This window comes from Bombus flavifrons, chromosome 7 (genome assembly GCF_040668555.2).
Source record: "Bombus flavifrons isolate JBK064 chromosome 7, iyBomFlav1_principal, whole genome shotgun sequence".
NCBI lineage: Eukaryota > Metazoa > Arthropoda > Insecta > Hymenoptera > Apidae > Bombus > Bombus flavifrons.
The window spans coordinates 13,874,616-13,897,874 of NC_138448.1; the positions used below are offsets into that span (position 1 = coordinate 13,874,616).

The window sequence follows — 23,259 nt, forward strand, 5'->3', positions numbered from 1 at the left end:
CTATCAGAGATACATAAATTTATTGCATGTATCGTAAAATTTACCAACAGAAATACACAATTTACAAAACAATAATACAGTTAAATAATAATCATTGCTATCGAGCAATGTGTGAACGAATTATGGTACAAATATAATTCAATGTACATATGTACATTCGTCTATTATTGAACAGATTCGTTGATGACTAGAGTCACGTGAGTATATAATGTTCATTCATCTCTATTTCAATTTCATTCATAAAATCGCTGTCTGAAATATTTAAATGTCGAATTTTAAACAGACTATATAATCGATTAATTTGTTGTCTGCTTAACTTTCACGAGCATTAAAGCATCGGATACATTAAATTTATTTTTATCTTTTATTTATATATATGTCACGAATTTGATCTGTAAGCCATTCTATGCCTAACTGTAAACCTTCTCCAGTAATTGCATTTGTCGCTCGTATATGCCAGGGTTTGTTCTGTATACGATCAAGACCAAGCCCAGCAACAAGTTTGACAGTGGTTAAAGAATCAGGCAAGTCCATTTTATTTGCCAGAAAGAGAATCGGTATTTTACGTCCTATAATATTCGATAAATAAAATTCAATAAGGAAAGCACGACATACGATATTCAATATGAAAAAGTAAAGAAATAATATATACCAGCTACATCTGGATGTTGGAGAAGCATATCTAATTCTTCTTTGACAACAACCAATCGTAATTTGTCGCTGCTATCGATGATAAAGATAATACCATGGCAATCTTTATAATAATGTTCCCATAACGGTCTATGACGATCATGACCTGACATATCAAATGCCGTGAAACTAATATTTTTAACTGAAAACATGTTAAAACGTATTATTAGTATTCTATGGTATGCGATTATAAAGAGCAGTATAATATAACGAGGTAATATTGATTTACGAGAAACGTAAATGTACATATGTGTATTCAATAAATACATTATTGCATATAATGAAATATATACATATTATTCATCTTATGGGGCGCCACCTATTCCTTCACCATCATTTATATTTTATATATTAAAATAAATGAGAATCACTGAAGAGAAGTATAACGGAGATATATTGACGCGATAGTCTTTAAAAGTAATAGTCAACTTCTAAATAAATTATTAAAAAGTATGGAAGTATATAATATTTTAGAAAATGTTATTAATGAAAAAAATTCAGACGAAAATAAAAGTAAGTCATCTAAAAAAGTCTAACCCTATAACATTTGTGATGAAGGTAATATATTAAGTATCATTCAATTTCAGGCTCTATAGATGAACTGAAAAGCAGATTAAAAACCCAAATACATCAATTGAAATCTATAATTTTGCAAATTGAATGTAGTTTGGACATATTAAAATTTGGGAACACTAAATGTGTTCATTCAAACATTACCAAGTGCCTGAAGACCGATGAAGTTCAAGATATCAATTTACAATTAGAATCCGAATTATATAGATATTCCGGTTTTCACTGTGTCAAATTCTCAAAACAGGAACATGTGTTTAATTTTTCACCTTTGAATAAATATGACAAAAATAATGTTTTTGCTGTACAAATTTTGAATGACCAATATAAAGGAATTTTAGGAAAATGGGTGATGCCAATGGGTATTGATTTACATGATGTGATATGTGATTTTCCTATCCATGAGTTAAAAAATGTACCTCATTTTTTGAAAATTTGTAAGCAGTATATAGATTGCTATTTCATAAGACAAGAACAATATACAACATTGATGGTACATATAGCTTATGAACTTATTTTTCTACATAACGGTTGGAAACAAAATATTAAATATCTATTTTAATTTTTAGCGTAATATTTCTCATATAAAAAACTGTAAGTTACAAACAAATTTAGGACATACCCAAATTAATTTAGAACTGATGCGGGTGTATAATGAAAATACTGATTCATATATAACTATAATAATATATCTCTTATATAATATTAATGAAACTAGACCATACAAAATTGAGATAGATTCAGTAACAGAGAATGGACTACATAAAAACTTCAAAAACCATTTAGAATCATCTTTAGTGTGTTTTAAGCAATTTGATTTACATATAGCATTTGAGAATATATTGGATATGAAAGCATTTGCATGGGCAAAAGAAGATAACGAAGATAGTCCACTGGATATAAATGTATGTAAAATTTTTAATTTCTTCTAGCAAAAATCGTAAATTCAACTAAAAACATCATTTGTATTTTTAGCCTTTGAGCGATTTGGAAACAGAAGGATATTTAGATAGTTTTACATTGCCACAAAGGAAATCTTTAATACTTCGGAGCAAGAAACAGGAGGTAAAAAAAGGACAAAAGAAAAAAGTATCAAAAGAAAAAAAGTTCTTTAACATTTCAAGTACATATAAAGCTGATCAAAGTTCTGTTCCCTTACAAAGTAAGAAGCAGAGATTGCAAAATATTAAACAGTCTGTGAGGCAGCAAGATATTAGTGTTATCAAATCAATACCAAATGTAAATAATTCAAAACAAAAGAAATTAAAACAGACAAAACTGAAGGTCAAATCAAATTTACAGAACGACTCAAAATTACAAAATAATGTTAATACTATACTTTCTGATGCAACCGTATTGAAAGATAAGCAAATAAATGAACAATTAAATAAACCAGTTACCAGTACTCCAATATGTCAAAATGAACAGCATTCTTCTAATGTCAATTTATCGACTAATATTGATATTAGTGATATCGCAAGTGAAAATAATTTAAATGTTGTGGGAACAAGTAAACTTAAAAGAGATCAATTTAGGAATCATACACCTGTAAAATTATTGCAAAAAAAAATGAGAAAAAAAGTGAAGTCTTTAATTCAATCAAAATCACAAAGTTCAAAGCACAATGTACTTCATAATAGAATTAAAAAGATTAAGAAATCTCTGTAATATGAATATTCCATAGTTTACCTAATAGAATGTACAAAATATTGTTTATGTTACTTATACATATATATATTTATTATTTAAAAATAAATGTTATTTGAAATATAATATATTTGTTTCATTTTATTACGTTAACCGGCAATTAGTGCTCGATCAGATCAACTAGTGCAAGTAATAGTACAGAAATGTGGCTTTAAGCACGTCAATTCAACATCGAATGTCGTTCACTCGTTATTATTTAACTTACATGAAAATTTTTCAACATTATACCCAACAGTGGGTACTATGTCTATGCAACGGTCATCCTCGCGTTTGAAATTATTTATGACCGTCGACTTACCACTATTATTAAGGCCCACTACTAAAACGTTTACTTCTTTTTTCCTAAAACCTAAAAGATTTGCTAAACGATCAAATAGCCCCATTTTCGGTATTCCCTTGAAGGCTTGTCACGTATTTATCGAATATCAATAGTGAACGCTATAACAATGACTGGTAGGGAAGACAACAATAGACTCAAACACGATAAATGTATCTCATTCATTTTCCAGTATATTTATATCTAATTTATTAATATAAATAGCATATTTTATTATCATCTTGTTACTTTAAATAGAAACTGTATAAAAATTACGATGCTAATGTATTTAGTTATCATGTAACAGTCTTACATCTTAAATATGTATATGTATGTGTATATAAATACTATTTTCCCCACTTGATTGAGAACTACTGGTAAATCGCATGCTTCCGTGTTCGCTCGGAACTACAGTCATATAAAATATTATAGAGCAAATTTATATGCATTATCGTGATCAGAACAGTGATTGTAGAATTAAATCTTTAAGCAATTTTAAGTAAATGTTCTGTTATTAATCTGTCTTTGAATTTTTGAAACTTGTTGAATAAAAAAATATTTAAAAAATGGTGAGTTAGTATATTAATGAGGTTATACACATATTTGTGCATTAGGTTATTTCTACATTATGCATTTGATCTTTTACAATTTTCAGCCGAAGGGAAAAACAAAGAAATTCATTGATAAGAAAAATTCAGTAACATTTCATTTAGTTCATCGATCACAAAGAGATCCATTAATCGCCGATGAAACAGCACCAGAACGCGTGCTTGTACCTGTTGGAGATACACAAGCTTCTAAACTCGAGAAAAAAAAGATAGATGATAATAAGCGTAAAGAGGAGCAGCGAAAATATGGGATATATTTTGATGATGATTATGATTATTTGAAACATCTTAAAGATGTTAATTCTTTGACAGCTGAATGGGAACGCATAGATTACACAACTTCAAAATCAAATGATCAAACAAATATGCCAAAAATTAGTTTGCCATCCTCTGTATTTGCTTCAAATGTGGAAGAAAAAGTTGGTCTTTTAAATAAAGCAGTTCCAGTTTCAGGGTTGCAACTAGACTTAGATCCAGATATAGTTGCTGCTATGGATGATGATTTCGACTATGATGATCCAGAAAATCAATTAGATGATAATTTTGTAGAATTAGCTAATGCAATCAATAGCGATAATGAAATTTTACAAGAAGAAAGTGGTATGTATTTATAAGAGTACATTATGTACATAAAATGGTTGACTTATATCTCAAAAATATTATTTGAATGAGTCAGATCAAGTATCTGATGTTTCATCTGAGGGGCATATGGAATTATCCGACGAAGAACAAGATGAAGTGTGTAGTTTAAATGGATCTCAATACACCTTTAAAGAAGAAGAAACAAAATCCCGTTTTACAGAATATTCAATGAGTAGTAGCGTAATAAGAAGAAACAAGCATCTTACTCTTCTTGATGATAAATTTGAAAAAGTAAGTATTTATTGATATGATATGCTGTACATAGTTGGAAAGAAGTCTTGCAGGGTACACAGGATCAAGGGAGGTACCACTCCCTATCACTCACCACTATGTGTTACTATATTGTTTCATTTGTATATATGATACTTTCACGATAAATACCTAAGTTTAATTTTATGATTTTATGATTATGTTGAGTCTATAAGAAATAGCCAATCACACCCACACTCAAGAAAACTCCTCTTTCCAACTCCTTATACATTTTATTTGATAAACGTGTATCATTATTTATACAGATGTATATAGCATACGATGAAGATGAAATTGGTGCGTTAGATTGTGATGAAATTGAAGGACATATTGCACCAAACTCAGATTTAGTTCTTCAGTGTGCAGCAGAATTTGAAAAACAGCAAAACGAAGATGTAAGTTAATAGTAGCTGCATTTGTAATAGAGAGAATTAAGCACATTTCTTTTCATTTTTATAGGTAGATAATATTACACAACTGATGAAAGATAGAGTGAGAATTTTGGAAAGGGAGTATTCTAGCTCCGAGGATGAAAATCATTTAGAAGAACTTATAGTTAATACAAGAGAAAAAGATAAATGGGATTGTGAAAGTATTATTAGTACATACAGTAATATTTATAATCATCCAAAGTTAATTTCTGAACCCAAGGTTGTTGCTTAAGAATAATTGTTCATTTATTTTATTCCTTTTGTTATGTGAAATTATAATGTGTGAATTCTCTTGTAGTATCCACGAAAGATCAAAGTCAATCCAAAAACAGGTATACCAAAAAATGTTTTAGACGAGTGTCCTGGAAAATTGACTGCTAAAACATTGGCTCAATTTGATCAGCAAAATGAAAGTTGCAAACCAAAATATCCTCAGTCTATTGCAGAAACTATGAAATCTACCTTAAGTACATTAAGTATAAGATCTAAAAATGAAACTACGGAAGAAAGAAAACGAAGAAAAAGTGCACTTAAAGAATATAGAAAAGTAAAATTATCATGCTAATTGTATACATACATAACAAGCCAAAAACATATAATACAAATAAAAAATTGTTTGTTATTAATTTCAGGAAAGGCGAATAGAACGGAAGGCAAATAGCGAAGCATTTAAGGAGGAAAAGAAACGCCAAGAAAAAATATTATTAAATAACAGGCAAAATATTCAAGGAAATAGAATACTTTAACATGTAAATTTCCTGTTATATATCTTTTTAATAAATTAATTAATTTGTTAACATTTTACACACTAAGCGTATATTGTTTACAATATACGAAATGGAGCGAAATCCGTGATATAAAATATAAATGGGGAACATTTTTTAGCTCATAATAAGGCGAACATCAAGAATAATAAAGTTGCGTTAGAGACCTACTTCTGCCAGCCATATTATTTTTAAGTTCCACTTTTCTCTAGCGAATGTCCGGAATCGAGGTCCAGACTTCTTCATATCTGGGACATAGATGTACCGCCTACACGTACATACGAATATATATATCCCTATGTCCATAAGCAGTTTATAGCATTCATGAATGTCAATTTGTTAGATTTTAACCGCCGTCGAGATACATGAAAGAAGTACATGTAGCGACGGATTTAAATCAAAACGAAACGAAAACAATGTCAAACTGCGTGCAAGATTCGTCACGGCGATGGTACAGGCGATAGCTATTTCTCTAGCTACTGAATATTATTAACATAAATAAAAAAACCCACATTGCTCACATTTATTTTATTATACAGGTAGGATATATATATGTGCAGTATTTCTATGGGAAATAAAATATATATCTGTAAATATAGAACAATATAGCTGCTTATCAATAGTTATAAATATTTTATTTTCGATTCTTGTACATATTTGTAATAAAAAATGCAAGTAATTAAAGTTTGTATGAAGACTTAATTTAACAAAAGAATTAAATCAGTTCCTGGATATTCAGGTAGATTAAGGCTATATGCTTTATCCAATTTTTTAGGTACAAATCGACCACCTAAATAATGATACTTCCCTTCAAATTTTTTAGCACATAATTTTGGCGCTGTTAGTGATACAAGCATTTCTGGTTTTATTCCGCCTTCTGTAGGTGGTCCATCTTCAACATTCCAACCTGATGGTATATCAATACTACAAATTGGAACAGTCGTATTTTCTAACAGGTGAATAATAGGAATAAATGTATCCCTTATAGGTGGCTTAAAACTAAATCCAAATATTGCATCCACTATAAGACCAAATTGATGAAGTTGCTTTGAAGCAATGTATTCTACATCATCCTTTAATAAGGGAATATCATTTTCAATGCACTGATGCAGTAAATTTTCATACAGTGTATTGTTTGTCCTTTTAGGATAATAAATTTCAGGCAAATATCCAAATTGTTTTAAGTGTCTAGCGCAAACAAGTCCATCACCACCATTGTTTCCTGGACCACAACAAATCAAAATTTTTTGTTTAGAATTTTTAAGCGATGGATAAGTACGAGCAATGGCAATAGCACAACTTTGGCCAGCAAGTTCCATTAATTGATCGACGCTAAACTTATATTTCTCAAATAAATCTTTATCTACATTGATGCTTTCCGTTTGATTCAAATATTTCAGCATACTGGTATATGATGCTCTCCCAAAAATAAATTTATTGTTAGACAAGGAAGGTTTTATATAACCCTTAATATATGATATCATTTATTAATTTTGTTACATACAAATATATGTATGTATAGTGGGAAAGAATATAACCTCTTACAGTAAACTGTGATTATTCTTTTTATTAATGCAAAGAAATGTTAATCTCAGCAGAAAATATTGATTATTTTTATTTAGTAATATCTTTCAGCACTTGCATTAAAAACTGTACGTATGGAATTAATTTTATTTTATCCTTCGAAATCGTTTCGAGATTTACATGTATTTCACACGACAATGAGTCGATTGAACAGCGAAACTGAAATTTATCGCAGATTCCAATGGTTCACATTTTGACATTGTCTTATATACACATGTATATGGCAAAAGTTTTTAATTTTACATATAAAATTACACGCTTATAAGTATAAAATACTTTATTATTATCGATTATATAGAAAATAAATATTAACATTAAATAATGATAAAGCAATCTTTTGGTTATTCTTGTAGTAGGTAGTGTTATATTTATTTTTATTTTTATATGGATTTATTTAGAAAGAATAATTACCAGTATGTACAAAGAGAGATTTATGTTAATGTAACAAGTAACTAGAATAAATTAAATTATGTAATAAACTAACTTTGATTTCCTGAACAATTTTTGATAGAATTGAATTTAAATTTTTCTAAATACGAGTAAATGGTTTGACACAACCGTTCTACCATAAGCTGTGGCGACCATGAAACATCATAAGGATATTTTAGTCTTTCACTGTAGGCAGTACGTTGAGTCAAATGATATATTGAGTGTAATTCAACTAGAGGTGGTTCTTGAGGAAATCCAAATGGAAATTGAATGTGCACACATGCAAAAAAATCATCTACACATACCAAAAATGTCACATATTTACAGTTTATAGTATCATATTCTAAAAGACATCTATGGTAGATAAATGAACATGCTGCTATATAATCTCTTCTTCTCTTTAAGCTTTGGACAACTGAGTTTACCTAAAACAATATTTATTTTATTCATAATTATTATAGCACAAGGACAAAATTAAAACAAGTTACATACCTTTCCTGCAATATATTTTTTTACTTTTGGTATATATCGTAGTAGATATGTGTCAGATGGAAAGTGTGGTAAATGTAATTCACCTGTTCCACTAAGAGACTCTTCTAAAGATTTTGAAAAATAAAGTTGTGGAGTAATACGACTCCAATCTGTTCCAGAAAATGTTACAAGAAGCATTGCAATGTCACTTTCTGATTTACAAGTACGAATTTCTAACTGTGAAACATCCACTGATAAACTTATTAAAAATCTAGCTTCTGTTGGTTTAGAACTGGATGGTAATAATATTACTTCAACATCTTCTGTTTTGACTTCTCCTGAATTCATTAGCATATTATACTCTAATTGTAATCTAGCTTGCTTCTGAAGTAATTGTACCTGATTTAAAAGAAAGATGTATCAAATTTGATGTAATTCCAGTATTAAAAAATTTATATGTAACAATCACAAACCTGATGTTGTTTGTAGCATGATAAAAGTTCTCTAAGAACATTCAATAATGCATTTTCATCATTGGGATTCCATTTAGCAAGACTAGGTACTTTGGCAGATAATGCATCTACATCCATATCTGCTAGGAATGTATTATCATTAAATATGAAATCAGGTCCCATTTCAGGACATTGCGAATCAAACAGTACATTCCAAGTTAAATTTTGTTTAGCATAAGGTATAGATAATTTAAAACGATCTCCTTGTACTTTCCCACAACTGGATGACATAGAATCTATCTCAATTGTTTTGCAGCAAACTCCTTATAAAAGAATAAAAGAATATAATAATATAATTATAAATTATCATAATATATTTTATGTACTAAACTAACCAAGTTTATCAGTCGATAAAACATGGATTAAAAGTGGCTCGATATATGAGTCAATAACAGTCAAAATCGCACATTGTTGGTTTAACATTGTAATACTTTTATTTTATAAAACTTAATATATACTCGGTAAGTAATAAATAGTGAGTATAATAAAAAAATCTTTCGTAAATGTCTACGCGTATCACATAGTATTTTGTTATCGTTACACAAATATTTTTAGATGTACATGACAACGTTTGCTGATGTTTAGGATGGGAAAACAATATTCTTATATACTACGTTATCACATGAACTTGTCTTTAATGTAGTCGCCTGAATATAGTTTCGTTAATTGTATCTAGAATCTAGAGACTAGAGACATCTCGTATAAACCGAGGGGGAAATTTAAACTCATTAGTTGTATACACAAATAAAAAAGTTTACATTGTCCAGATATTCACTAAGTGTAGCCGAATAAGAGAAAGTCAGAACTTGGCAAAGGAAACACTTCATTAAGCAATGTTCAGTTGAGAGCCATATTGAATTAGCAGTTATGGAACAAATCATGTATGGCCCTTGAAAGAGTCTGGATTTTCTCGAGATCTTGTCGCTGTCCGTTCATGTAAATCTTTTAGGTAACTTATTATCTCTGCCGCCCTATTTCTTTCGCAGCTACTTTCTCTTTGCACGTGTACACCCTTATTCCTGTCTAAGGTCAAACCGACAATGTTTGCGGTGGATCAGTCAAAGTTCGTGCATTTAACAGTGGGGATCTGAAGAACTGAATAGGCTGACCGAGGATGTCGAGTTACAGCATCCGACACCAGTATTACCAGTATTTTGGCTAGTAAAAATCGGTCAAGGCTGCGATTCCTCGGTTGGACTCCGCAGACAGTGCCGGTGCAATAACAATTCCCTGGTCTCGTTGCGTGAACGACGAGGCAGTATCCGAGAGAGGATAACTGCCAGCTCAGAGAGAATGACTTACAAATTATCGAATGTCTGATCACTTGTTCGTGGCCGATATTCGTGCGAGTGAGTACGTCGCGCTACAGCTTGAAAGAACCGAACGATCATGAAGTGAGAATTTCGTACTATTCGAAAAGCGAGAGGGAGAAGAGACAAGAGATTTTTATTTTTCGTTCTAAAATAGACAAGGGTATCATTGCATAGAATGCGCGCACAATAATCTTAATCTATCTATCTTATAATTAATTAAAACTAAACACACTCACGCAGGCATCCCACGACGTCTCTGCGATATCTTGCGTGATATCCTGTGTAATGCCTTGTAATATTTTACAATATGTCACGGTGACCCGCAATGAGTGTTAACAGTTTACTTGTTGCCTAATGGAAAAAAAAGAATTTTGAAAAAATATACATATAATATACATATACATATAAAATATACGTATAAAATATATATGCAATGGACCCAGGATTGGAGGTTGCGTATTTTTCAAGTTAGTATCATTTTCCAGGTAGTAATGTTAGAAAATATTAATACTTGCATCGCTTTCCAAATAGTTATATGTCGAAATCTTAATGAAGATTCACTATGAGGAATCCGATTGGATGTCTTATTACACGCCATAAATTAATACTATTTATTGATAAGATATCTATTCTACTACAGAATTTTGTTTTGTTATAATACAATACGTAATTTGCGTTAGAAAAAATTGGATACATGAAAAGTTTTCGAAATTGAAGATATGTGAATGAATATGGTGGGTGAATAATGCGTGACAATCGATGGAGCCTAATTCTTATTGATGAGACTTTCAATTTGTTATACTTTTAATTTGAAAAATGTCATGATAAAACAATATAATAGTAATGGGCCTGTATTTTGTGATATCAAAAAGCGATGTCGCAAAGTCGATGGTTTAAAATATTCACGATTTGAATTTTACGTGAATAGAGAGTATTTTAGAGAGTCTTTTTATACATTTTCTCGCGTAAGCGCAAGTAAAGCGTGCGCAACGGATTAGTAGGACTGAATGAAAATTTTAGAGAAACAGGATTTTTGAACTAGCGGAGGATTCCTTCATAGAAAAATTAGGGGGGGGGGGCGATTAAAATAATATTTTATGTCAAATTTATTTTGTAATAACTTATATTTAAATTTTTATAGTATACATTTTTAAAATACAGTTGTTTTATTTTTTTCAGATAACTAACTAGTTATACTTGTAAAATAAAATGTATCTTTGTTCTCAGTAACTCAATAAAATTCAATGATTGGTTCATGGATCATATTACCTAGTATACCAGGTATGTAAATATGAAACCGGAATTTTTGTATAGAAAATACACGTTTATTGTATGAAAATGATTAAAAATATTTTATTTGAAGTATTGCCCGTCGCTAGCTATACATTTTTCCCACCTGTCTGGGAATTGGTGGATGCCACGCCAAAAAAACTGTCGCTCTTTTGAGGCAAACCAGTCATCGAGCCATTTTCGTACATTTTCGTAAGAAGTGAAGTGCTGGTCAGAAAGTGTAATAATAGTAAAAAAAATAAATAGTAATCGGACGGAGCCAAGTTTAGTGAGTAAGCCGCATGCGAAAGTATTTCCCAACTGAACGCTTCGATCGTTTCCTTGACCGGATTTGTTGTATGCGATGATGCATTATCACGAAGCAAAATTGCTTTGCGTTGCCTTTTTTGATATTCTGGTCGTCTTTCAGGCAAAGCTTGATTCAAATCGATCATTTGTTGTCGGTAGCGCTCAGTATTAACGGTTTCGCCAGGTTTTAACAGCTCGGTGGTCTTTTTCGGTGGTCTTCCACGTTCTTCGTTCCTCGCGTCAAAATTGCCACTTCTGAATTTTTTAAACCACTCAAAGCACTGTCATTTACCAAGAGCATACTCATCGTAAGCTTCGACAAGCATTCGATGCGATTCTGCAGCAGTTTTCTTCAAATGGTAACAGAAAATCAATGCTGTCCGCAAATCGTAGTTTCCAGGCACAAAATTTGACATGTTCAACGCTATTACAAACTATGCTGTTGTATGAAACTTGTATTGTTCCGAGTCGAAAATGTTTGTGAGATGTCAACAAAGACTTTTGGCATCAATGACGCAGTTTAATGATAACTACATTATCAGCTAGGACCATCTATAGGCAAATTCCGGTTTCATAATTATAGACCTGGTAGTATAAACGAAAACGAAATATGAATTTTCACGATAAACGCGCAAGTTATTAATCTTATTTATTATATTTCAATCAGAAAATTGAGTGTAAATAATACATTTTCGATACTTTCGATACATTTAAAGAATCAATATTCTTCTTCATCTTCAGTATTTGCTGCGTCTTCTTGAACTTCACGATAATCCAATTCTAAAGCTGCTAAATCTTCTCTCGCTTCCGCAAATTCACCTTCCTCCATACCTTCACCGACAAACCTATATTTAAAAAGGTTTAGGAAGATTAAAAAACTTCTTCTAAAATTTAAATGCCACAAAATAATAGAGATATCAGTTTACCAATGAACAAACGCTCGTTTAGCATACATCAGATCAAATTTATTATCGATTCTAGCCCATGCTTCAACTATTGCAGTGGTGTTACAAAGACAACATACAGCTCTTTCTACTTTTGCAAGATCACCTCCTGGTACCACAGTGGGTGGTTGATAATTTATTCCTACCTACAAAAAGTGTAGTAAAAAATACAATTCTTTATTTGTTTGACTATCTCTTCTTGTCTATGTGGTTGGAATTTAACTATATCTGACTACCTCTTCCGTTGGTATAATTAGAATTTTTGACAAAGGTTAATGTCTTCTAACTAATTTAAAATATTTCTTATGCAATCCTGTTTTGTAAAGGCCACGTTAAATATTCTTCTTTCTTTTTCATATAAGGAAAAATTATCTTACATAATTGTAGAACGAACCTTAAAACCAGTCGGACACCATTCAACAAATTGAATGTGTTTCTGTCGTTTGATTGTCGCAATAGCAGCATTTACATCTTTGGGAACAACATCTCCTCTGTAAAGCATGCAAACTGCCATGTATTTTCCTCTACGCGGATCACAATTCACCATTTGATGATTTGGTTCAAAACACGAATTCGTTATCTCCGCTACTGTAATTCTCTCATGACTAGCATTTGCAGCTGATAAAACTGGAGCGTAAGTTGCCTATAGAATATAAGCTATAAATTTTGTTATGTCTTACTAAAACATTTGAAATATTTGTATCATAGAGCACAAATGAAATTTTGCAACATTATTACATAAATCTATATATGTACATATAAAATAAAAATATAATAAGTCATGTATATATATATATATATATATATATATATATATTATATTTTTATTTTTAGCAGAATTACAAAATATTTATAACTGACTTACAAGAGGAAAATGAATACGCGGATATGGTACTAAATTTGTTTGAAATTCGGTAAGGTCAACGTTAAGAGCTCCATCGAATCGTAAACTTGCGGTTATTGATGAAACGATTTGTCCAATTAAACGATTTAAATTTGTGTACGTAGGTCTATCGATGCTTAAATTCCTTCTGCATAATTCATAAATAGCCTATGTGAAATGTTGTCAATTATTAATAAATTGATATAGAAGGCGCGAAGGCACGATATTTTAAACTTGAACTTTGATTGATCATAAGAATCGTAGATACGGAGTAGGAATACATACTTGATTGTCAACTATGAAGGCCACGTCGCAATGTTCTAATGTTGGATGTGTATAAAGAATCGCGTTATATGGTTCTACAACGGCAGTCGATACCTAATAAATAACGCATCATATAACACATAATTATTATAATTTACTGTTAACGAATATTAAAAGTTTATATCTTTAATCGTCTTTACCTGAGGCGCGGGATAAATACTGAAAGTCAATTTACTTTTCTTTGGATAATCAACGGACAATCTTTCCATCACTAAACTCGAAAATCCTGATCCTGTGCCACCACCGAACGAATGGAAGATTAAAAAACCCTGCAGACCTTTGCATCGTTCAGTGAGTCTGCGAATTCGATCCAAAGTCAGGTCTACAATTTCTTTTCCTAGAGAGTACAATTTAAAATTGAAAGAGACGAAGAAAACGAGAGTAAAGATAATTCGTTGTTTAAATTTTCAATTTACGCAAATTGCACGTATGACGTATACCTATGGTGTAATGGCCTCGCGCGTAATTATTCGCGGCATCTTCTTTGCCCGTGATTAGTTGCTCCGGATGGAACAGTTCTCTATATGTACCTGTACGAACTTCATCTAAAACATCATGGAAACATTTTAGCAAGGAAATCGAGATTTTTTCGTCAATAACTTGCCTACTACTGTTGGTTCGAGATCAACAAACACGGCTCTTGGAACGTGTTTTCCTGAGTCGGTCTCGGAAAAGAATGTGTTGAAAGAATCATCCCCATAACCAACGGTGGTGTCACTGGGCATTTGTCCATTAGGTTGAATTCCATGTTCCAAGCAGTATAGTTCCCAGCAAGCGTTACCCATTTGGACACCAGCTTGTCCAATATGAATGGATATACATTCCCGCTGTAATAATATATAAATAAAAATATTTAATAATTGTCATAACCGTATTTAACACTATTATTATAAACTGATTTTAATTAGATCCGTAATAATAAAAATTAAACGTCTGAATTTACTACTGACTTTGTCTGCCATAATTTGAATGAAAGCCATACCTTTTTTGCCATTATCTTTTAATGTAACTCTTTTGCCATCAATTACTTTGTATGGAGACGATTAATAAAAAGTACAAAGCACGAACAAAAGAATATTTAAAACTAATATTTAAATGTATTCGATTAATGTTTATATACGTTTTCGCTTTGTGAAACATCTCAAATGACGTAAGTTGCATAAGCTGTTTTTTGTTGTTTAAAAAGGTATGAAATAGGAATTTTCATTGTTAGAAATAGATGGGATCGAATTTTTCCGTTGGAATGGTTTATAAAAGACGTCGGCAGATTGAAATAAGCGAATCACTTAACTTATACGTTTCTAAACTAAATCAGTTAAAGCACTCAGCACGATGTGATTACGAACTGACATGTCGAAATTCCATCGACATAAAGCAATCTTATACCTGTCAGTCAATCGCAAAGCTTTTTTACCTTGACCTATCATATCTTCGTTTAATAATCTAGTAACAATCTAAAAGAGGACATTATAGTTAGAGATCGACTCGTTGCCGCTATCCATACGGAGCATAGGAGAGTCATAGACTCTTCCGGTAGTTTACATTCTCTAGGTGCATCATGCTAAAAATCGATTTTTACAGGTTGACATACTGTAACCATAGCAGCTTGATCGAACATCGTTTTGTACGTGACACAGTTTTGCGGTTCTCCAAACAAATGATCTTCGGAGCGAAAGGAACAACTACCGATTCGATCGATCATTTTTCTATACACATGTATATTATACATTCAAATGTACGTACTAATACACTTATGATCTATAATGTAATTAAATTTAAAGAATATTTTAATTCTTAATACAAAACAAAATTTATTACGACATCAATATGAATTTAAAAAGATTAAAATTACGATTCTCGCCAGAGTATACGCGTCAATTTAACTGTTACGTTTCTTTTACTTTTCTTGCAGTAAACATGAATATTTTAAGATATTCTTTTTAAAATGACCAACTTAATTGTCTTCTGTAAAATCTTCCGACTGTGAATTATGAAACACTCATACTAACTAGCAGTTAAAAACTTTACTTCATTCAATCGCTAGTATTTTAAATATATTTTCAAAGACAAAAATGGATATTATTTAAACATTATTTGCATTGCAACTAATAAGCTAAGTTGAAATTCAAGTTGTAAATATGTAAATTGGAGTTTTGTTTATTGGGTTCTATGCCGCGTTAGTTAAAAATCGATCTCTTGATTCCCTGAAATATTTATCCAACTATACTGTATTCGTTGTATGAACCTTAACTTCGGAAACTGTCTTATACACGATTTGCTATTGACAGTTCTCTAATCGGTCGATTAAACTAGAAGGAAGCACAGCATATTATAATTAAAGGATATCCTGGTTATACACAATGTTAATACTGCATAGTTTTAAATTGAATTATAATCTATTAACTATTATAGCACATAAGAATCACTGTATGTATTTGAAAATTCAATCTTTCCCAATGATAATATAATAAGAAAATTCAAATTTTTGTATTTAAAATTTTTTTAATGGATGTCTATAATAACTATAATTATTAAAAATAACTTTAATTACAATAAGTTATAATTATAGCTTTTAATTATAATTTTTATGAAATAGCAATAAAATGTATGATAATTAATATACTTACCATGGTTGATGATGTAAAATCTTAAGGGTGAAAAAACGTGTCAGGACGAACCACGATTCAACTACTGTCTGACTGAACGAATAGTCAGATCACTGTGATACGCCATATTATTATTCATAGATATATAATATCTGTTCTAAGTTTCACAGGTGACAAAGGCTACTGCTATAGTGTCCGCGTATAGTTAAAATATAAATGAGACAAAAAGTTGTATGATACCTCAAACGTATCGTCAAATTGTAATAATGAATAGATTACATAACTCGTTAGGTAATAAATAAAGGAGATGAAACAATTTATGAAAATTTATCAGAATTACAAGCATTTTTTTTATGTGAACGGCTATACAAATATAAATAAAAATATTATAATGGTCATATATGATTTGTACATAATTCATTAATTATATCGTACTATATAACGAATGCCGCGGAAAATTAAACGGAAATTAATAAATTAAATGAAAGAAGATAATAGTTATAAATCAAATCTATAATTTATATATTTATTGCAATAATACAAAATATAATATACAAAAGGAAATATTACAAAAATATATATAGATATGTCAATATATTTTTTAATTGCTAGTTGTATTTCAAACTCAAAATTACTCTTTTTTAAATCCCTTTGGGCTAGAAAGTGTAATTAATTGTACTCTTCGGGGTGCTTTATTAGAAATTATTAATGGCACTTCTTTTTCCTTAGGTGTATGTTTTATATTTGCTTTAGTAGCTTCAGTAGTGCTTTCTTCGTTATAAACTAATACAATATCTTCAGTCTCTTCTGTTTCTTTATTGTTTACGTCATTTTTCTCGTTAATAATGTTATCTAATAATTTATTATCTTGATTTAAGGCACTTTCTGGATTTCTAATAAAAGTTTCTTTTTCTTTTGATTTTATAATCTCAATATCCATAGCACTATTATCTATATCGTTTGTCGATAAATGTTTTTCTGATCTATCTTTAGCACTAGAATTTAATTTCGTAGATTGCATAAAATCATTATTAATAGTGCTAGATTTTGTTGTGGTACTACTTTGCCTTTTACATTCTTCACCTAATTCACCTTTTTGAAATTGTATTATAGAACAATATCCATCTGTTGAAGAAGCTATTAATATTCTACCATCACTTGACCTAGGAGCATCAAATAGATTAATTTTTTCTTCTCATTTAAAAATAATGTTATGTAATCATTGCTTACCATGCAACATCAGTTAATCTGGTATAATGAATATTTGATATCACAGCAATTGGTGAAATTTGTTGTGTATCATAAATCATTATTGAATGCTGAGTTGCAACAGCAAACACCATTCTGTAGGGTAATGCTATCACTGGTGTTGGGCCACCCTTTCGTAATTCAAAATAAACTGGACAACATCGAACTGCAATAGTGCAATCATCCAAAGAAGGTAAAAGTAAAAGAGGTCTAAAAATGACATTACATATTATATCTACTATATAATTAGATTATTATATAATAATAATCATATGTTAATATGTAAAATATAAATAATTTACTCTTTTAAATTATATCTTGAGAAAATTAAAGTTGTATTAGATATTCTTTCAGTAGTTTCTAAAGGTTCAATTATACCAGAAGGTACAATAAGTAATAATCCATCGGTAGAAAATGTTAATCTTCTAAAGAATGATTTAAAAGTATCATCATAGAACAAGCGTACTACTTTATCTTTCAGTGGATGGTCTGGTGGTGTTGGAATTTTTGCCTTATAAACCCGTTGCACTGTCCTTTTAGTATTTATATCAATCAAACGACATATCCTATAAACAAATTATTTGATGATTATATTAAAAGTATCACAAATATTATTAACATTTAATATATTTACCTATCTGTACTTATTGTAGATATATATTGATTACAAGGATCCCATGAAACTCCTTGTACAAAACCTTTATGGTCGGATAATATACATACAGAACGCCCTTTGTGAACATCCCATAAAATAGCTGTATTATCTACAGATCCCGAAACTAACATATTAGAATTTGGAGACCAACTGATGTCATAAACATCCTCAAGGTGTCCTCTTAATACTTTCCAGGAAATCCATTGCTCTTTATCTTTAGGTTCATCAGAATTAATAAAAAATTCACAGTCCTCCTTTTGTTTCCATAAAATTATAGTTGATTCTGCAATGTATTTTAGTTTTAATAAAAATCTCTTCCTAATTAATCCTTTATAATATTACCAACCATCATCTCCTGATGCTAAAATATCTTTCGACGGTGAAAATCGCACTACATTTACTGCTCTTTGATGTCGTTCTAAATCGGTTACGCATTTCACAGTAGCAACTCCACTATCATTCGTTGTTAAATGCCATATCTAATTTTATGAAGTAATTCAAAAACAAAAATTTCTATTTTAGATTATATTTAATATAAAAATATTTAATACGAATTATTTGCATAATATTACCAAGACGTGCGAGTCAGCACCGCCAGTGACAAGTCGCCAAAAAATTTCATTCTCTGGCGTTTCATAAACTCCAGCCTGTATATCAATACTTAAAACTGGATCACGATTATGCCATGAAATTTCAGGCGTAGTGCACCACATAATTTTAATTTAAAGATATAATACAATAACGTCACAAAAGTTTATTACAATAATTGATAACAGGTTGCATCTAACCTGTTCCAAGATGTCACATTATTCCCGCCAAAACATGTGATTTTTCAGGTCCAATCTTAATTAACTATCTATTCTCCTAGTTAGATATCACTAGTAATATAACAACAGACATGAAGCTGAATAGCATTTATTAAAAGAGATTTATTTAGAAAAGTTGAAAATTGACAGAGAACTAGTTCGTATTTTACGTTTTTATTTTTTGTAAGTTGGAATGTTAATGATTATAAATTATCTATAATTTTACTAAAAATCAGTTTATGTATTATTATTTATAAGTTTAACGAATTTAGTTATAATATCAAAAATAGTAAATACATTTCATCGCATATATTTTATATTATTTGATTAAATATACGAGGAATTCAAGTTCAGTGTCATGAAACATGTGATTTATGAAATATATTGTATATCCGGTATGTACAACTCCCTCTGAAAATGCAAAGGGAATACACGCCAATAAACGGGCACGAGAAACAATCTGAACACAAAAATGGTGGGTGCTGAAAATGATAATCACGATCGTAAGGAAGTAAGCATCAAAGATAGTATGGATAACAATCAACAAAATGGAGAATTAGTTTCTACAGAAAACAACGAAGAACGAGATGTGTGTTAATTATATATATTGTTGTCTTGTATTTTCTCATTTTATAATTTATTTTATCCTTGGAAATATTTATCGTATTTCATCAAAAGTAATGAGCTTAATTTTATTGTCATTTCATATGTTAATTTCACTTGTAAACTTCTTTAAAAATTGATTCCAGTATAACATATAATTTACCAAATTTGTAAATTTATCAATGATATATAAATAATTGTTTAGTGATGTAATAAACCTAATGTAAATAATCGTTGCAACCTGTTTTGTTCAGTACAGCGATGATATTGCAAATTTCGTTTATTTTAATCTTATCGAAGTTATATGTTAAAAACTTATTTTTTCTTCTATTTATATATAGGGAAACGCAGAAATTGACGAACAAAGGAAAAAATATCAACCAACACGCCTAGAATCATTTTTCGCAATAACAAAATCCTTAATTATACGTGCCCTCATCATCTATTGTATCAGTCATCTATTCAGACGACTTCAAACTGATAATTCTCAGTTTCCTGGTGTTATCAATCCAGCACATTCACAAGCTGTAAATATATTTGAAAATGGAACATTATTTGACTTACATGTTTATTTATCCGAATCAGAGAATTTTAAGCAATTTGATGATCCAAGAACATTAGTATGGTTAGAACAAGGATTAGTATATGGAGATTGGTACAGTGGACCATTTCAAGATGGATCAAAAGTTAGAAATTATAAATTCGTTGCAACCGATCAATTAAAAAATAATGGGTCTATATATCTTCATATATATGTCACTAAAAGTGGAAAGTCTCCGAACCCCAAAGATGGAAAAAACTATGCAGGAGATTATATGTCGTACTCTAGAAAAATGTTAAATAAGTTCAAAAAAGTTAAATATCAAAAGAGGCACAATCTATTAACTGGCGAAACTACTGCAAGTAAAGAAGAAATTGAGGTGTGTATACTTTGTAGTTCATTTTATGTATATATGAAGGTAAAGATATTTATATTCATATTCATTGTAGAAAGCTGAACTAATGAATCAAGAATATTTATCACATTGGCATCCAAATTTAACTATTAATTTAGTAACAGATCATACTAATTGGGTATATGGTCAAATATCTCCACCTTTAGATACATGTAAGTTTCCTCTTAACATATTTTAATTTTTATTTATGTAAATGTATGTAATTAATATAAATACTTCTTTTCAATAGATATTCATTTTTTACCTGGTGAAAAATTCTATAAGCCTATAATATATATAAACGATTTTTGGAATATGCAAAGAGATTATCAACCCTTAAATGATACTGTTAAAGAGCTTGAACTTAGATTGACTTATCAACCACTTTCATTATTTAAGTGGCAAATTTATGCAGCTCAGTCAATGAGAAATAAATGGATATCTTCACTTATGGGTATGTTATTTTGTGAATAATATTAAAGTAAGTACAAACAAAGTTTTCTAATAATATTTTTATATAGGAGATTCAACAGATGAAGAAGACGATGATCAAGATACTTTAAAAGAAACACTATTGGAAACTAATCCTTACCTATTGGGTCTGACTATAATTGTATCAGTATTACACAGTGTATTCGAATTTTTAGCATTTAAAAATGGTAAAGTTAAAAATAAATAATTTAATGTTTCTAAATAGACAATTATTAAATTATAAATTATTTTTAAATACTCTTTTATGTATTTTTTTAGATATACAATTCTGGAACAATCGTAATTCATTGGAAGGACTGTCAGTTCGATCTGTATTTTTCAATGTTTTTCAATCATTGATTGTTTCATTGTATGTTCTTGACAACGACACAAATACAGTGGTTCGGATTAGTTGCGCGATAGGTTTATGCATAGAAATATGGAAAATTAATAAGGTCGTAAATATTACTGTTGATAGAAACTCAAAAATACTTAGTATCTTCCCAAAAATAAGTTTCCATGATAAAGGTTCATATGTAGAATCATCCACAAAAGAATATGATAGGCTTGCTTTTAAATATTTATCATGGACTCTTTATCCTCTTCTAGGAGGATATGCAATTTATTCATTGATGTATTTAGAACATAAAGGATGGTATTCTTGGGTTCTTAATATGCTCTATGGATTTTTATTAACGTTTGGGTTTATTATGATGACACCACAGTTATTTATTAATTACAAATTAAAAAGCGTGGCACATCTTCCATGGCGTATGATGTCTTATAAATTTTTAAATACATTTATTGATGATATTTTTGCATTTGTTGTAAAAATGCCAACATTATATAGAATTGGTTGTTTCCGCGATGATATCGTTTTCTTTATATTTTTGTACCAAAGATGGATATATAAAACTGATCATGCTAGAGTAAATGAATTTGGCTTTTCTGGCGAAATGGAAGTTAAAATGATTAAAGACAAAAAGCAAGAATCTATCAAAGATCGTCCAAAAAGTGAAGCAAATAAAAAGAACGAGTAATGTCTGGTGCATAATGTTAGCGTTAAATATATTATTCAAACTTTATCTTAAATTAATAAATTTATTAGTACCAAAGGATATATCTATATGCATTAATGTATACCTTTGTGTGTTTGATATAACTACGTGTGTATGTATATATTCTTTTGCTTTTAAGATCTAGCTAATTGAAAAGTCTCGCAGAGACATTGATGTGCTTGAATAAGAATATCAATGTTTATTGCAATCGGCAAAATATTAGAAAAAGACTTAGTACAATTGTAAAGAATGTTATAAATATGTACTCTTTTTAGGAAGCAGTTGTTATCATGTTTTGATTTAAACTCGTACATTTCGTTTATGTTTCAATGCTTTGTAATAATCTTCATTATTTTATATCAAATCAAACATATACATGTAAAGTTTATTTGAATGTTTAAAGATATTCCAAGCTACAAATTGTTTATATATATATAATATATATAATATATATATATAATATATATAATATATATGTATAATATATATTATATATATATACATGAAACGATCTGTAATTTTGATTGCTTGCATACACAAATATTGTAATGAATATATGTACATCAAATTTATATATAATGAACCATAAATAATATAAATCTTGCGTCAAATATTTTGTGTTTACTGTTGTCTATGTACGTATCGAATATTGTAACATATTTTTGCAAAAAATAGTGAATTCTAAACGATTTATATGATGAGTATGTTAAAAAATAAGTTATCTTTGCTATCAAACAAAATTATAATTATTGTTTTTAATAAATCAGTGTCTTCTACGAATATTTAATTTTGTCATAATTACCAGCAATAGAATATTCTGTTTATGAAAATAAATAAAAAGGGAAAAAAGTTAGTTACTTTA

The 23,259-nt window shown here is 29.8% G+C and overlaps 8 protein-coding genes across 9 annotated transcripts; 3 read left to right on the forward strand and 5 right to left on the reverse strand.

Moving 5' to 3' along the window:
• Nucleotide 1: 1 nt before the first annotated feature.
• On the reverse strand, nucleotides 2-3,580 carry Arl6 (ADP ribosylation factor-like 6). Of its 2 annotated transcripts, none has more exons than XM_069116090.1 (3): nucleotides 3,266-3,580; nucleotides 653-832; nucleotides 2-569 (listed from the first exon to the last, which is right to left on the reverse strand). In XM_069116090.1, exons 1-3 carry the CDS (start codon nucleotides 3,348-3,350, stop codon nucleotides 358-360), a joined length of 477 nt encoding a protein of 158 aa, XP_068972191.1. In that variant the 5' UTR covers nucleotides 3,351-3,580; the 3' UTR covers nucleotides 2-357. The 2 variants fall into 2 exon arrangements, with proteins under 2 accessions (XP_068972191.1, XP_068972190.1); XM_069116089.1 differs by having other exon boundaries at nucleotides 3,173-3,580.
• LOC138181369 (putative leucine-rich repeat-containing protein DDB_G0290503) lies at nucleotides 1,049-3,033 on the forward strand. The gene is made up of 4 exons (XM_069116087.1): nucleotides 1,049-1,203; nucleotides 1,278-1,753; nucleotides 1,830-2,165; nucleotides 2,236-3,033. Exons 1-4 carry the CDS (start codon nucleotides 1,143-1,145, stop codon nucleotides 2,926-2,928), a joined length of 1,566 nt encoding a protein of 521 aa, XP_068972188.1. The 5' UTR covers nucleotides 1,049-1,142; the 3' UTR covers nucleotides 2,929-3,033.
• Nucleotides 3,581-3,638: 58 nt separating the features above from the next.
• LTV1 (LTV1 ribosome biogenesis factor) lies at nucleotides 3,639-6,017 on the forward strand. The gene is made up of 7 exons (XM_069116091.1): nucleotides 3,639-3,852; nucleotides 3,939-4,491; nucleotides 4,568-4,764; nucleotides 5,049-5,177; nucleotides 5,242-5,433; nucleotides 5,512-5,760; nucleotides 5,846-6,017. Exons 1-7 carry the CDS (start codon nucleotides 3,850-3,852, stop codon nucleotides 5,957-5,959), a joined length of 1,437 nt encoding a protein of 478 aa, XP_068972192.1. The 5' UTR covers nucleotides 3,639-3,849; the 3' UTR covers nucleotides 5,960-6,017.
• Nucleotides 6,018-6,173: 156 nt separating this feature from the next.
• Nucleotides 6,174-7,461, reverse strand: Naxe (NAD(P)HX epimerase). Its single transcript, XM_069116093.1, has one exon. The coding sequence runs from the start codon at nucleotides 7,459-7,461 to the stop codon at nucleotides 6,676-6,678; it is 786 nt and encodes a 261-aa protein (XP_068972194.1). The 3' UTR covers nucleotides 6,174-6,675.
• Nucleotides 7,462-7,529: 68 nt separating this feature from the next.
• On the reverse strand, nucleotides 7,530-9,605 carry LOC138181374 (BRISC and BRCA1-A complex member 2). Its single transcript, XM_069116092.1, has 4 exons — nucleotides 9,309-9,605; nucleotides 8,935-9,236; nucleotides 8,483-8,860; nucleotides 7,530-8,415 (listed from the first exon to the last, which is right to left on the reverse strand). Exons 1-4 carry the CDS (start codon nucleotides 9,394-9,396, stop codon nucleotides 8,041-8,043), a joined length of 1,143 nt encoding a protein of 380 aa, XP_068972193.1. The 5' UTR covers nucleotides 9,397-9,605; the 3' UTR covers nucleotides 7,530-8,040.
• A 2,854-nt stretch (nucleotides 9,606-12,459) lies between these two features.
• On the reverse strand, nucleotides 12,460-15,348 carry LOC138181747 (tubulin alpha-1C chain). The gene is made up of 9 exons (XM_069116870.1): nucleotides 14,998-15,348; nucleotides 14,620-14,842; nucleotides 14,456-14,560; nucleotides 14,156-14,352; nucleotides 13,977-14,069; nucleotides 13,674-13,859; nucleotides 13,203-13,451; nucleotides 12,791-12,954; nucleotides 12,460-12,709 (listed from the first exon to the last, which is right to left on the reverse strand). The coding sequence occupies exons 1-9, from the start codon at nucleotides 15,007-15,009 to the stop codon at nucleotides 12,583-12,585; spliced, it is 1,356 nt and encodes a 451-aa protein (XP_068972971.1). The 5' UTR covers nucleotides 15,010-15,348; the 3' UTR covers nucleotides 12,460-12,582.
• Nucleotides 15,349-17,126: 1,778 nt separating this feature from the next.
• Nucleotides 17,127-19,385, reverse strand: Caf1-105 (chromatin assembly factor 1, p105 subunit). The gene is made up of 6 exons (XM_069117541.1): nucleotides 19,097-19,385; nucleotides 18,871-19,003; nucleotides 18,504-18,807; nucleotides 18,172-18,435; nucleotides 17,852-18,079; nucleotides 17,127-17,784 (listed from the first exon to the last, which is right to left on the reverse strand). The coding sequence occupies exons 1-6, from the start codon at nucleotides 19,235-19,237 to the stop codon at nucleotides 17,253-17,255; spliced, it is 1,602 nt and encodes a 533-aa protein (XP_068973642.1). The 5' UTR covers nucleotides 19,238-19,385; the 3' UTR covers nucleotides 17,127-17,252.
• Nucleotides 19,386-19,584: 199 nt separating this feature from the next.
• Nucleotides 19,585-23,173, forward strand: LOC138182043 (putative lipid scramblase CLPTM1). Its single transcript, XM_069117540.1, has 6 exons — nucleotides 19,585-19,919; nucleotides 20,275-20,853; nucleotides 20,924-21,041; nucleotides 21,119-21,322; nucleotides 21,390-21,527; nucleotides 21,619-23,173. The coding sequence occupies exons 1-6, from the start codon at nucleotides 19,803-19,805 to the stop codon at nucleotides 22,377-22,379; spliced, it is 1,917 nt and encodes a 638-aa protein (XP_068973641.1). The 5' UTR covers nucleotides 19,585-19,802; the 3' UTR covers nucleotides 22,380-23,173.
• Nucleotides 23,174-23,259: the final 86 nt, after the last annotated feature.